The 13,541-nt window shown below is 47.1% G+C and overlaps 1 protein-coding gene across 4 annotated transcripts in view; it reads left to right on the top strand.

Annotated features, from left to right (window-relative positions):
• The window catches only part of LOXL2 (lysyl oxidase like 2), a 94,219-nt gene that overhangs the window by 30,956 nt on the left and 49,722 nt on the right, over positions 1 to 13,541 (top strand). For all 4 annotated transcript variants that reach the window (XM_077766636.1, XM_077766634.1, XM_077766633.1 and 1 more), the window contains exon 3: positions 4,198 to 4,373. In XM_077766636.1, coding sequence (XP_077622762.1) covers positions 4,198 to 4,373 — 176 coding nt within the window. The remainder of the gene's footprint in view (positions 1 to 4,197; positions 4,374 to 13,541) is intronic.

Here is a 13,541-nt window from a genome sequence, read left to right as displayed (position 1 = left end):
GGCACTCAGTGAATATTAGCCGGTTGATTCATTTTGATTTAGGAGAATACTAAAAACAGGTGACAAGCAGTCATTGGCATAGAGACCAGAGGATGTGCCCAGTGCCCAGGGGTGTGCTCCCATGAAGGAGTTTAGCCTACAAGTCGGCTCTGTGCGTGAATTGGGAACCCTCAACGGAGCACTTACCAGGCCATCCCCCCAGGAGCACTCACTGTCCCCCGCTCCTGATGAGCAGACACCAGTAATGAAGCCCTGGGATGCATCTAGCCCCTCCCAGGCTTTCCAGTCTGGACTGTCAACAAGTCTTTTCTCTTAATGTGTCTTTGAGCTCAGGGAACTCATGGACCCTTTCAGAAGTTTCTAGAGGGGCAGCTGCTCTATTTCCCATCCTCTGGATGGGTGTCACAGTCACCTTTGCTGGTCTTCAGGCCTGGGACAAGATCGGATCCCTCCAATGCCCTCGCCCCCACCCCAGTGTTCAGATCAGAGTGACAAAGCCAGCAGATGACCGCGGTGGGGCCCCAGAAATTCTAACTTGAACAGTTGCCCTGATAGCAGCAGGGAATCCTCTGGCGTTCAGAAAGAGTTTCATTTGGGATCTCTGTCTTCCAAATGGCCTGTTAATGGGTTTATACATCTCCTCTCCTTTTGTCAGGAGAAACACGTCTTAGAGTGAATGAATGGACAGAGCCAAATGAAGTTTTGCTACCGATCAATTGTCTGGCTTTTTATGTCCAAAGTTAGAGCCCCATCTGTGGTCCAAGTGCTCATTTCCTAGCAGCTCTGAGATGGTGTCCTCTGAACTGTGCCCAGAACTACCCTGCATCCCAGCAGGTAGAACCAGGGCCAGCTGCTTTGGGATCAGAAAAAATACTGTCATCGAATCAGGCCAAATTAGTATATCATGCCTGGTGATGCTGTGATTAGTGTAGTATATCGTGCCTGGTGATGGCTATGGAGAAATTTACACTTCTACCATCTACGAAGAAATAACTGGTGAGAACATGCGAAGGGTAGGATTATTGACAGTGAGCTAAAGCTACTCAAGAAAGCAGCCACTTGGGTTGCTCAGTTAGTTGAGCATCTGACTTCAGCTCAGGTCATGATCTCAGAGTTTGTGAGTTCGAGCCGGGCAGCAAGCTTTCTGCTGTCAGCGTAGAGCCCACTTTAAATTTTCTGTCCCCTTTTCTCTGCTCCTCCCTTGCTCATGCTGTCTCTCTCTCTCTCTCTCTCTCTCTCTCTCTCTCTCTCTGTCTCTCAAAAATGAAAAGGAAACAAGAAAGCAGCTCTTGGGGTCAGCTCTTTGGGGGAGGTTAGTTCCCTTAGCATGCCAGGGATCTCATTTCAAATGTTTCTTATCAAAAAGTAAAGCAGGTCCTGGAGGGTCTGCTCTGCAGCTCCCGGTGCTTCCTTTGGCCGCCCACTGTCCTGCTTCCCACCCCTCTATCTGGGGTGGTTTCTCCTGTTACAGTTGGAATAAGGGCCCTGCTCCTTTTCACCATCTCTGTCTCTTCAGCAGCTTTGCCACCGAATTTCCAAAGAAGAGGCCCCACTTCAAACACAGAGGGTCTTTTCCGTTGCTAGTACTTAGCAAGACAAACATTGGTTTGTTGCTGAAGCAGCAACCGATTAGGGAGCATATGTTTCCGTGGAGTTTGACGGCTGGGAAGCGAGGCCAAATTGAGAAACCAGTTGGAAAACCTCAGCCCAGATGTTTTCAATAAGCTTGTTGTTCTCCACAATGTGTCTGCGGCGCTCTGGTTCAAGCCTGGACCAGCCATCCGTCACAGCGAACACGGTTCGGAAGGCCCCCCGGAGTCAGGGACTGGCCCCGTGTCCTCTCTGACCTTGAAGAACCTCAGATTCTCCTCAGTTTTCTTGTCTCTACAATGGGAGTGTTTTTATCTGTGTTTTCCTTTCATTGTGAAAACAATGGGATTCCCTGTTTTTCTGATTTACTAGAAGGAGGAAGGGAAGGGGGGCTGGACACCTACTGAGCACATACATTATCTCATCAAATCTCCATGGTGACCTGTTTGTTGGGGATTCTTGTTTTCACTTTAGAAATGGGAAACAGGTTTGGTTAAGTAGTTGGCCAAGTTATGTGGTGCCCAAGCCCAAGGCAGAGAGATTGAGCCCAGGTTATCTGGCTGCATTATACTACAGAGCCCTGCCTGAAGCCATGAGGGAAAGGAGACATTTGATTTTGTTTCCTTTCATTTTGTAGTGGTACTTATGAAAATCACTATTTGAAAACCCTTTAGCACTTAAAAAATTTTATTTTTGTGATAAAATACTCATCAAAATATGCCGTCTGCTCCACTTTTAAGGGTACAATTCAGTAGTGTTAGTACCTTCATATGGTTGTACGACCAACCTCCGGAATGCTTTTTATCTTGCAGTACTGAAACTCAGTCCCCATTCAACAACCACTCCTCATGCTCCCCTCTCCCAGCCCATGGCAACCTCCATTCTACTGTCTGTCTTTATGAACTTGACCTCTCTAAGTACCTCATCTAAGTGGAATTATCTAGTTTCTATCATTTTGTGACTGGCTTATTTCACTTAGCATAATGTCCTGAAGGTCCATCTGTGTTGCCAAGCCTGTGTTAGAATTTCCTTCCTTTTTAATGCTGAGTAATAGTCCAGCGGAAGTATCCACCAGTTTGTCCATATGGACACTTGAGTTGCTCCCAGCTTCTGACTATTGTGAATAATGCTGTATTGCACGTGAGTGTGCAAATATCTCTTGGACACCCTGCTTTCAGCTCTTTTGGGTATAATCCCAGAAGTGGGGATTGCTGGATTGCGTGGTAATCCCATTTTTATTTTTTAAATATTTATTTATTGAAGTATAGCCAACACACAGTGTTCCATTAGTTTTGGGTGTACAACATGGGAATTGGAAAAGTGTCTACGTTATGCTGTGCTCACCAGGAGTGTAGTTACTGCCACCTGTCGCCGTGTAGTGCTATTACAATACCATTGACTATATTCCCTATTGTGCCTTTCATCTCATGACTTTTTCATTCTATAACTGGAAGCCTGTACCTCCCATTTTTAATTTCTTAAGAAACCGCCATACTGTTTGCCATAGTGATGCACCATTTTACATTTTTCCCAACTGCTAGGGCACAAGGGTCCCAGCTTCTCCACCGCTTTGCCAACATGTGTTATTTTCTGTCCTTTTGGTAGTAGCCATTCTAATGGGTCTGAGGTGAGGTTTCGTTGTGACAAACCCTCTAGTACTTTGCATGCTGAATTCTCTACTTAGTGCAAAGCAGGTAGAGACACGGAGCTGAGCAGAATTCCACAGGGCCCCTCAGGCGGATTGTTTGACTGCAGCCCAGTCCTGCCTTCACCTGACTTCTGGAACATGAGGTGGCGGCTCTATGGGTTAGTCTGGTGGAGCTGTCTCGGAGTCATTGGCTAGGAAACATCAGGAAGTGGGAAGAGCACTCACTGGACCAGGTTCTAGGTTTGGGGAGTGGCCTTGCAGAATGAGCCACCCTCTCTGAGCCAAAGCTCTATGTCTGCGAAGCGGGAATAACAATGTCTTGAGGCACCAAGAGTCAGGGGAGGTGATATGTATGAAAATGCCAGAAAAACTCCAAAGCCTCAGTTGTAGGATAGCTTACATTTTCCCCAAAGGGTCAGAAGTCAGCCTCTGCTGCAGATGGAACGTGAGTCTGGCTTGTGCCATAGTCAGTATAACTAAAACCACCATCATCATCATTGTTACCAAGCTTGAGTAACTACGGGCCAATGATAAACTAGGCATGTGCCATGTATTATCTCTAATCTGTACACATAGCCCTGCGGTTGAAGTATCTAACGAGAGGGGATTTGACCAAGGTCATATAGCTGAGTGGCTCTGCCAGCATTAATCCAGCTTAGTATCCAACATCTCTGCCCTTTCTACTATATCACGCGACTTCTGGGCTCAGATCTGGTTTCTGTCCATTTCACATTCAGTCTACCACATCCCCAAATCATATCAGCTGCCTACTCCAGAAATGGAATCCAGATGGTCTAGAACCATACTCAATAGATTAAACATACCAAAAATCGATGGATGGCCACAATAACTGCCAAAATTAGAGACAAATTCTCTTCCTGTGTATGACGTTGGTGCCCCCAAAGACTCAAACCTACTTTGACACAGTGCTTGGTCTCTCTCTTCTCTGCTTCCTTCAGGGCCCATCTGGTTGGATAATATCTACTGCACGGGCAAAGAGGCCACCCTCGCAGCCTGCTCCTCCAATGGCTGGGGTGTCACCGACTGCAAGCACACAGAAGACGTGGGCGTGGTATGCAGTGACAAAAGGATTCCTGGCTTTAAGTTTGACAATTCGTTGGTCAACCACATAGAGGCAAGTCTCATGCTCTTGATGAGTCCCTCACATGAATACTTTCCTTCTTCCATGAAACTCCCTTCTTGCCTACTGATTCCAAGAAAAGCATGTGAGCACGGAAGAGGGCACCCAAGCCAACCTGGTTTGGTGCAGGGCAGTTGACGGGAGGTTTCTGGAAGAGGATATTGTCAGTGGTAAAAGGGTATTCCAGACACAAAGAATGACTTGGGTAAAGGCACTGAGGCACTGATGCGTGAACTGGAGATAAGTAGGTCAGTACTGCCCAAGAGTAGTGTGAAATGAAGCTACAAAGGGCATCATGAAAGCCTTCCTGTGCTCTGCCCAGGAGCTTGCCCTTTGGGCTGGGAAAATCTACTAGTTACCAATTGCCATGTAACAAATTACTCCCCAAATTTTGCAGCTTCAAACAACAGACCTTATTAGCTTACTTCGTTTCGGAGGGTCAGGAATCCAGGAGCAGCTTAGCTGGTTGACTCTGATCCAGATTCTCTCATGAGGTCATCAGGGGCTAGGGTGACCTCTCCCAAGCTGACTCAGGCAGCTGTTGGCCAGCTTTAGTTTCTTTCTGGCTGTCAGCTGGAGCCCTCTGATCCTCTGTACACAGCCTCTCTATAGGCTTACGACGTGGCGGTTGCCCTTTTCCAGAGCGAGGGATTGATTCAAAAGGGAAAGACAGAAAGGGAACAAAAAATGGAAGCTACAGCCTTCCATAACCTAATCTTGGGAGCAGTACACCATCATTTCTGCTATATTCTGTTGGTCACACAGACCAATGTACACCGTCTGGGAGAAAATTACCCAAGGGTGTGACTGCAGAAGGTGAAGACTATCAGGGGCCATCTTGGAGGTTGGCTACCAAAGAACCATTGTTTTCAAAACTAGCTGGAGGTCAGAATCCTTTTAAAATGCAGATACTGAGGCCTCACCCCAGACCCCCTGAATCAGAATCTCCCACTAGGGGAGGAGACTCGTTTTTAAAGCTCTCTCAGATTATTCTGTTGTAACTAGCCTGACCCTAGTCAGCATTTGGAAAGGGCAAAGGGCTTGTGACCCTTCTACGCTTACGGCTAAATTTCAGAGTTAGCTTTTCAATAAGTTCTCCACCCAAACACCAAAATCAATAAATGTTTATGGCACTGTCTGTATGTACAAGGTGTGTGGGGCTTAGGACAGGCTGAGTGAGCGGCCTCCTCAGGGATGTGGTGGAGGTCACCCGCAGAGCACTATGGGATCTGTCATGAACCCGGGCCCAGGATCCTTCACTGTGTTTTAGCCTCCAGCTGACCCCAGAACCAGCGCTGAAGAAAGGCAACTTGAAATTGCCCTATTTGGGCTCCGGGGGAAGTTCTACCCAGACTGTGGTCTTTACATTTTCCTCTCATGAGTCATCCCATTCTTCTCTTTTGTCATATGTTCCTAGAGCACACTGAGTATGCTGGGAATGGCAAGAGGATTTCCAGCTTTCTCTCAGCTGGCAGGATCAGACCACTTCTAGCTGACCCTCTTCACATGCTGCTGTTTTATCTGGGGGGAAAGTAGAAGTGATTGTTGAGAAGTAGACGTGCTTTAGTGTTCCAGTTATTGATGGCAAATTTGCTTTACCGTAAAGTCTATGATATGGAGGATGGGCTTGTCCAGCCTAATTTCACACTTTCTCTCTCCACTCCTTATAACCTCATACAGAAAAATTAACATACACTTATGTCTATCTCATCTTTCTAATGTATCCTGGAGGGTAAGGGATATAGCTAATTCACCATTGTATCCAGTAGAAATAGTGTCAGGAACCTGATGGGAACAGTGTCTCCAACCCCCCAATTTTCTTCTTCCTAGGAATGCATACTGAGATTGTGATACCCCAAAGTGAAGAATCTCCCAGGATAAAATATCAAAGTAATAATAAGCACATAGAAGCAAACCATTCCTTCATAGCATCTTAATAGATGCTTAATAGAAATATGAGCTTATTGATAAGCTTTATTTTTATTTTGTTGACATTTATTCATTTTTGAGAAGTATGAGCTTAATAGAAATATGAGCTTATTTATAACATCTTTATTTTATTTATCACATCTATACTTTACTTTTATTTTTTTAACATTTATTCATTTTTAATAGACAGAGAAAGATAGAGCATGAGTAGGGGAGGGGCAGAGAGAGAGGGAGACAGAGAATCTGAAGCAGGCTCCAGGCTCTGAGCTGTCAGCATAGAGCCCGATGCGGGGCTCGAACTCAGGAGCCATGAGATCATGACCTGAGCCAAAGTCAGACACTTAACCGACTGAGCCACCCAGGTGCCCCTATAACATCTTTAATGGGCTTCTGTTTAGCCTAGAACCTCAGAATAATACACTTGGATTGCCAAATGAAGATCAAGTCACTGATGGCTTGAATAAAAAGAAGGTTAGCCAAAGTGTCAGTAGATTTTAGGTTGGGGAATGAAAAGACTCATCTGCCATTAGAAAAGAATGATTCTGGAAAAAGTTTCTGTGAGTGGCATTTCAACAGAGAGGTGTCTGTGGAAACTGCCTCACAGAGCAAGCAGAAACTTGACTGGGTAGAATAGGAAGAGAAGTGTCCCCTAAAATATATTAGGGAGTACTTTGTTTATTCTGGAAGAGCGAAGAGTCCATCAGAAAAGCTTAGTACCTACCTTTATTCTGGACATCCGTTGGGTGCCTGGTGCACACACAGCATGGTCTGCGATACCATTAGGGAAAGAAAACATGGCCCTTGTCCTCCTGCCCTTACAGCCTGAGAAGATGAGATGCATACCTTTAAAAAGCTGGAGGATCATTTCGAGGCAAGGAACCTAGATCCTAAATAAGTTCACTGTAACCTAGAGAGGACTACCTGGGGGGGACGACTTCCATAGCATCCACACCTGCCGTCTTCCTAGAAGGCCTCCCTCTTGCTGTCGTACAATCAGGCTGGTTACCATGAGCCAGACTGGGAGCTTTCTTGTCCAGCCACAGACACCAAGGAGACTTTCACCTGATGAGCAGTCCCCTGTAACCTCTTCCTTTTGATACCAGCCTAACTTAGGACATGAAAGGGCCCACGTCTCAAGATATCTGAGGAGAACCTCTGAGAGTTGCCACTCCATCTAAGACTTTGGAGCTAGAGTTCATGTTTACTGTCAGAGCTGGCCTGATGGGTAGGGAGCCACCCAGACCACCTACAGGGGATATTTGTGGGATGCTGAGAAGTTTCTCCAAAATACCTCATGTAATAGCCAATGTCAGTAGCTGAAGTCATGGAATCATTCCTCTTGGCTAAAGAAATGTCCCCTATGAAACATCTGTGGACGAAAGGAAGAGATGTAGGCTGGTGGACATGCAGTTAGGTGGGGTCACAGTGTGATGACTAACGGTGCCCGTGAACACGGTGGATGGTTTCTAACAGTATTCCCTGGGGCCTACCTCCTGCCTCTCCTACAGCAGAAATTTGCATGGAGATTAAAATGCACGCTGATAAAAGGTACAGGGGACACAAAACTAGGAGGGACTGCTGGAATGTGACATGATTGAATGAGATTCAGTAAAACCTCAGTAAGTTGAGATAAAAGGCTCAAACTGTAATATACTCGGGATGAAAATGAGATCCTATATCAAGGTTCATGGGAAAAAATCCTCCACAGAGTGAAAGCCGGTCGGGGGGATGACTGAAAAGCATTGATTATATCTTTAAAACCCCTGAAGGGGATTGGCCGACCAAAAGCTCAGTCTAAGCCAAAGCATGATATGGCTGGTAAAAAAAGAAAAGAAAAAAGTAAATGTACACTGATGCACTGATGGAATTCTTCCCTCAAACTCTGTTGTTTTGGATCAAGAACTGAGTGCAGGGTTCAGTTCTGGGGGCATCCCTTAGCCAGGTCACCCAGAGGACAGACCAGCAGGATGTAGGCAGGTCTGGAAACTGTATCATATGAGGAAGTGAAGAGACTATGTCAAGAAAAGAGAGGAGGGGGGACCTGTGGGCTATCTTTAAATATTTGAAATGTTACCATGGAGAAGATGTTTGATTTCTTCTAACCCAGAACCAAGATGGATGAGAAGGTAATGGATGGCTGTAGATTTCAGCTCAGGGTGAAAGCTATAACCTGTAAGGCTACTACACCCACAGTGGATGGGGCTACCCTATTAGTAGCAAGCTCCTGTCACTAGAATCATTCAGCAGGAATGGAATGACCTCCTGCCAGGAATGTTGCAGCCAGATTCCTACATTGGGAAGGAAGCAGGATGAGGTGATTGCCAAGTTCTAAGATCCCTTGTTAACTCTGCATTTATGAAAATACGCCCAGGGGCGCCTGGGTGGCTCAGCTGGTTGGGAGTCCGACTTTGGCTCAGGTCACGATATCACAGTTCATGGGTTCGAGCCCCGTGTCGGGCTTTCTGCTGACAGTTAGCACAGAGCCTGGAATCTGTTTCAGATTCTGTGTTCCCTCTCGCTCTGACCGTCCCCTGCTCATGCTGTCTCTCTCTCTCTCAGAAATAAATAAAACATTTTAAAAAATTAAAAAAAGAAAATACACCCAATCCATGCTGGGGGTGCCCACAGCTGGCTGTTGGCAGTGGACACCATTGTGTGCATTGGCATCTCTCTCTCTCTCTCTCTCTCTCTCTCATACACACACACACACACACACACACACACACACACACACAGAAGGGATGCTGGCTGGTGTATGTGCTATGTGCTCTGGCTCTCTCCCTGCCTCTTCTCTGGGCCTCCACAAGCTTGACCTTGAAAGCAAGAGCAGATTTTCTGCCCTCAGTCTTCCACATTAAAGTGTGAGTGCCTAAGGCCCTCCCTTGACTTCCCCAGTTTGGGGTCCATAAATTCAAACGTGGCCAAGAGTAGAGTGTGGTCATTGTGATATGTCTGTTAAAGCTTTGTCTATGTCTTATGACCCCAGGGGTAAATGACTGGCCTAATGAACCCAATGAGGACACCTTTCCCCCTTCCCACTTCATCTCCTTCCACCCTGCTGTGAAGGGTGTGGCTGGGCTCTACAGCATCCATCCTCATTGACTCCTGGAGACTGGGAACAGATCATTGGAAATGGCCCTCAAAGGCTTGTGCCTTCTCTGGAGCATACTGGAATTCCCCCAAGCAAAGAGTGGAAGAAAACTGAGCATCAGTCTAGACCAAGTTCATCCCACTTTGGGATGCCAGAGGCATGAGTCACTAAGCCCAGGGACCTGGCTGATGAATTTCACTCAATGAGCTAACTGTGCTTCCCCATGAACTCCTACATCTGCTTGGGGCATCCTCAGGGGCTCTTTGATGCTTCATGAATTCCCTTCTCAAGAAGGGAAGAAGCCTACCTCCTTTATATGAATGACCCCACCCAGAGAGAGTTCACAGGTTTGGACCCTGAGCTACCTATTGGCCAGCAGCCGGAACACTGGGCAAGCCCATTTTCTTTATTAAGATGAGCTGCTTGAATTCAGTCCCTTCCAGCTATGACAGTCTGTGATCCAGAGCAGTGACGGTGTCTCCATCAAAATGACACCGCATTACACTCCTCATTTACAAGGTAGTTTTAAATTTCTGTACAGGGGAAAAAAATCAGATGATTTCTGCAAAAGTACTTAGCAGACTGTAAAGTGCTACGGTAGTTTAGCCTGGCAACTGATTAACCAGCCTTGGTTCATTGCATCCAGAAAATTCACCAGGCAGAGTCTCGGTTCTCCGGTCTGCTAACACAGACCATACTGTCACATCGTGCCCTGTGGCCTGTTTCAGACCCTGGAGTTGAAGTTGACACCCTTGACTTCTGGTCTGGCAGAGCCTGAGAACCGCAGCTGCGTGTCTGGAGTGACTGACCCTTCCTGGTGGCTCTGGAAACCTCTCTGTAAAACAGCACTCTCACAAGGCAAAGGGGTCTGAGGCTGGTCCTCAAAGCCTTCTCAAAGAGAGGCAAGCAGGAGCAAATCATGAAATGCAACATACTGTTGGTTCTGAGCAAATGGATCTGTTTTAAACCTAGGGGCACCTGGGTGGCTCAGGCGGTTGCAAGCGTCCAACTTCGGCTCAGGTCATGATCTCATGGTTCATGAGCCCCATGGGGTTCTCAGAGCCCCATGTTGGGCTCTGTGCTGACAGCTCAGAGCCTGGAGCCTCCTCTAGATTCTGTGTCTCCCCCTCTCTCTGCCCCTCCCATGCTCATGCTCTGTCTCTCAATAATTAAAAAAAAAAAAAAAGTTAAAAAAATTAAACCTAGAAAACAGAGCCCCAACTAACCTCCCAGGATTTCAGAAGCTCTTAAATCGAGAGGCTTCGTTTCCGGTCTGTGGCAGTGGACAAGTTGGAAAAAACATTAGATAAGAAGAGATTACAAATCCAGATGCCACCCTGAGGAAAGCTCTCTACACTGGCTGTTTTGCGCATTGCTAAGTCATGTGCTCATAGAAGGGCTCAAGGCTGGGGCCGTGTGTTGTGAGATCAGGGAATGTACAGCTTGTTTCCTTTCCTTCACCTCCCCACACCACCTTCTTACCTGCCCATTTTTCAAAGGCTCTTTTGCAAAGGCAGTTAGGTTACCAGAACTGATTGGAACCCCCCAGGCTGTGAGATTTAGGTGTGGCCTAGCCCTCAGGTGACCCCCAAACCTCAGTTTCTCCTTGCGACAGCAGGCAGCCCCGAGGTCTGGAGAGAGGCCAACAGAGGGATGAGGAGGACAGGGCTAAGAGAATCTGGTACCCCTACCCTCCACGCTCCCACATCCTCTGGCAGGGCACTGCAACCTGAAAAAGCTCTTTCTTCCCTTAACCACAGGAGCGGAGGCTGTTGCGCATTCTTAAAATTCCAGGAGTCCAGGTTTTTATTAGTCACATTCAGCTGCCAACATGCTTCAAGGTTTGCCTCTCAGCCGCAGCCTTATCTCAGCTGCATCTGGGGCCTCTAGGAAGGTCCGAGAACTTTCTAGCCAAAAGTTTTCCCCCTACCTCCCCCTCCCCCTCCCCCTAAATGCACCGGGTGATTTAGGAAAGAAAGGGGGACTGTTCCCATCTCTGTGCTAGAGGCGGTGGTCTCTCCTAGCCTAAATTTAGTCGTGCTTCCCCAATAGCCACAGGGGGGCTGGGTGGCGTCCTTCTGTGGCAGGAGAAATGGTGGCCACACTGTCCAGCGAGGGAGTAAAGAGCCCTGGTGAAAGCCCACAGCCTCTGAATCCCTAGCCTTCCCGCGCTGTTGAGCTGAGCCATCGGATAGAGCTGTCCTGGGTTTGTCTCATAGCTCACAGGGAGTTTGGGCAAGAGGATGTAGGTATAAGATCCTGTGCGGTGTTAACATTCCATGATTCTATTTATTGAGTCTCGATGTGGTCAGGGCTTACCGCCACCAGCAGGAGCACAGGAGAAGTCATTCCAGGGTGACATATTTTCCCAATGAAAAGTAGGTCATAGCATCTGGAAAGCAAAAGGGCATTTATGCGGATAACAGAACGAAATATTTGAAGTTATGCACATCCTGACAAACTGGGAACCAGGTCCCTGGCCAGGGCGGTCTTCACACAACTCTTTGAAAAGTATAAATACCGTTCTAATGCTTTGCGAGGTGAAATACGTGAACAGGTAGCATTACACTTACTTGTTAGGTGAAATAAATCAGTAGCAGTATAATTGACCTTAGATGAAGTAAATGAATGGACAGCACGCACTCAAACTTTGAACAGAGGAAATTGGGTGGAAAATTTGTGGCAGTTTGGAAAGGGAGAGAATATGGAAGATTTTGTATGGAAGGGATGCTATTTGGAAGAAGTGGGCAGGAGAAAGACTCTCTTTGCCCTGCTTGGGGCATCATTCTGTAGGGGGTGAGGGGGCCACTGATGTGACTAGGGTGGGGCTGCTGGTGTCCAGTCCAGCTCTGCAGCGGACCGGAGTGGTTCAGATGAGACTTCAACCGTGTCAGAGGGGTCAGTGCCAAGGAATCCTCCCACTCCATTCCCAGGAGGCTGTTGTTAAGGCAGCTGCTGTTAAGGATGCCGTGTCTGGTCGTGCATTCATTTGATACATTTTAATTGAGCACCTGGCACTGGGAATAAAGAGATTGAAGAAGTAGACAGCCTTGGCTTCCTGGAGATTACGTCCAGTAGTGGAGGATTCCTCTGAGGAGCAGTAGGTACCCCAGCTGGGAGTCCGGCCCAGGACTTGGCTGGTCTGCGGCCTCAGCTCCCCTGCTGGGTCGGAGGGACGGATTGCTGGGACAGGTGTCCTGCCAGCTTCCTGCAGACAGACAGCAGGGCTCGCTTGTTCTCCAAAGAAGAAGTCTCTGTTACCTACCCCAGTGCTTTCAGGTTGGAAAATGAAACACAGAGCGTTCGATTTTCCAGCAGCCTTGCAAGGCTCTTGATTTATAGAAGGAGGACCCAGACAGACTGCAGGTTTTTTCCTCTGGTGGCTCAGAATGACCTCAGCTGTCCACACCACCCACCCCGACTGGTGTCCATCCCATCGAGCTGAGGAGCAGAAGTCACTGCAACGCTTTCTCTCTTCCCTTTCATCCATCTGACCCGGCTGGAAGTCGCCAGATAGAGAATGTTACTTCTTACTTAGCTTCTTACTCTGTGAATTCCTGATTTGATCAAAAGGAGATCATTAAAGTGTAGCCAGACTCTACTACTACAACTTGCCTCATACCGTTTACAGATGGTACCCACTTAGCTACCCCACACGTCTACCCCAACCAGACGTGTGCTGACAGTCAGATCAGCTTTTCATTCAGCTCAGTAACTTCCCTAGCATCGGATTTTGAGAGGAAAGTGAGGGTGTTAATAGCGCAGACAAGGGAGCGCGTGGATAAAGTTCAGACCTTCCGCTTGTCTGTAAGTCACACAGGTATGAAGAGAAGCAAGTACTGCCTAGTTGTTTATTTTCCATCAAACAAAGAATAAAGGGAGTCTTGATTAAATTTTCAGTTTGAGAGCTCAACATTCAGCTACGTTGAACTCCTACAATTGGATTTTTAGAAATCATTATTGGTTCATTCCAAAAATATTTGAGGACCCACTATGTGTCATGTCTGGCACTAGGGCCATGGGGAATACAAAAATGAGTAAGGCCCGGTTCTGCCGTTGAGAGACTCACAATTCAAGGAGGTGGCAAAACATATGCAAAGATAAATAATACTAGTTAGGGTAAGATAGTTAGGGTAAGTCAA

This window comes from Crocuta crocuta, unplaced genomic scaffold (genome assembly GCF_008692635.1).
Source record: "Crocuta crocuta isolate KB4526 unplaced genomic scaffold, BGI_CrCroc_1.0 scaffold225, whole genome shotgun sequence".
NCBI classification, from domain to species: Eukaryota; Metazoa; Chordata; class Mammalia; order Carnivora; family Hyaenidae; genus Crocuta; species Crocuta crocuta.
Note: the sequence above shows the minus strand (reverse complement) of the source record. Positions and strands in the feature narration are given on the sequence as shown.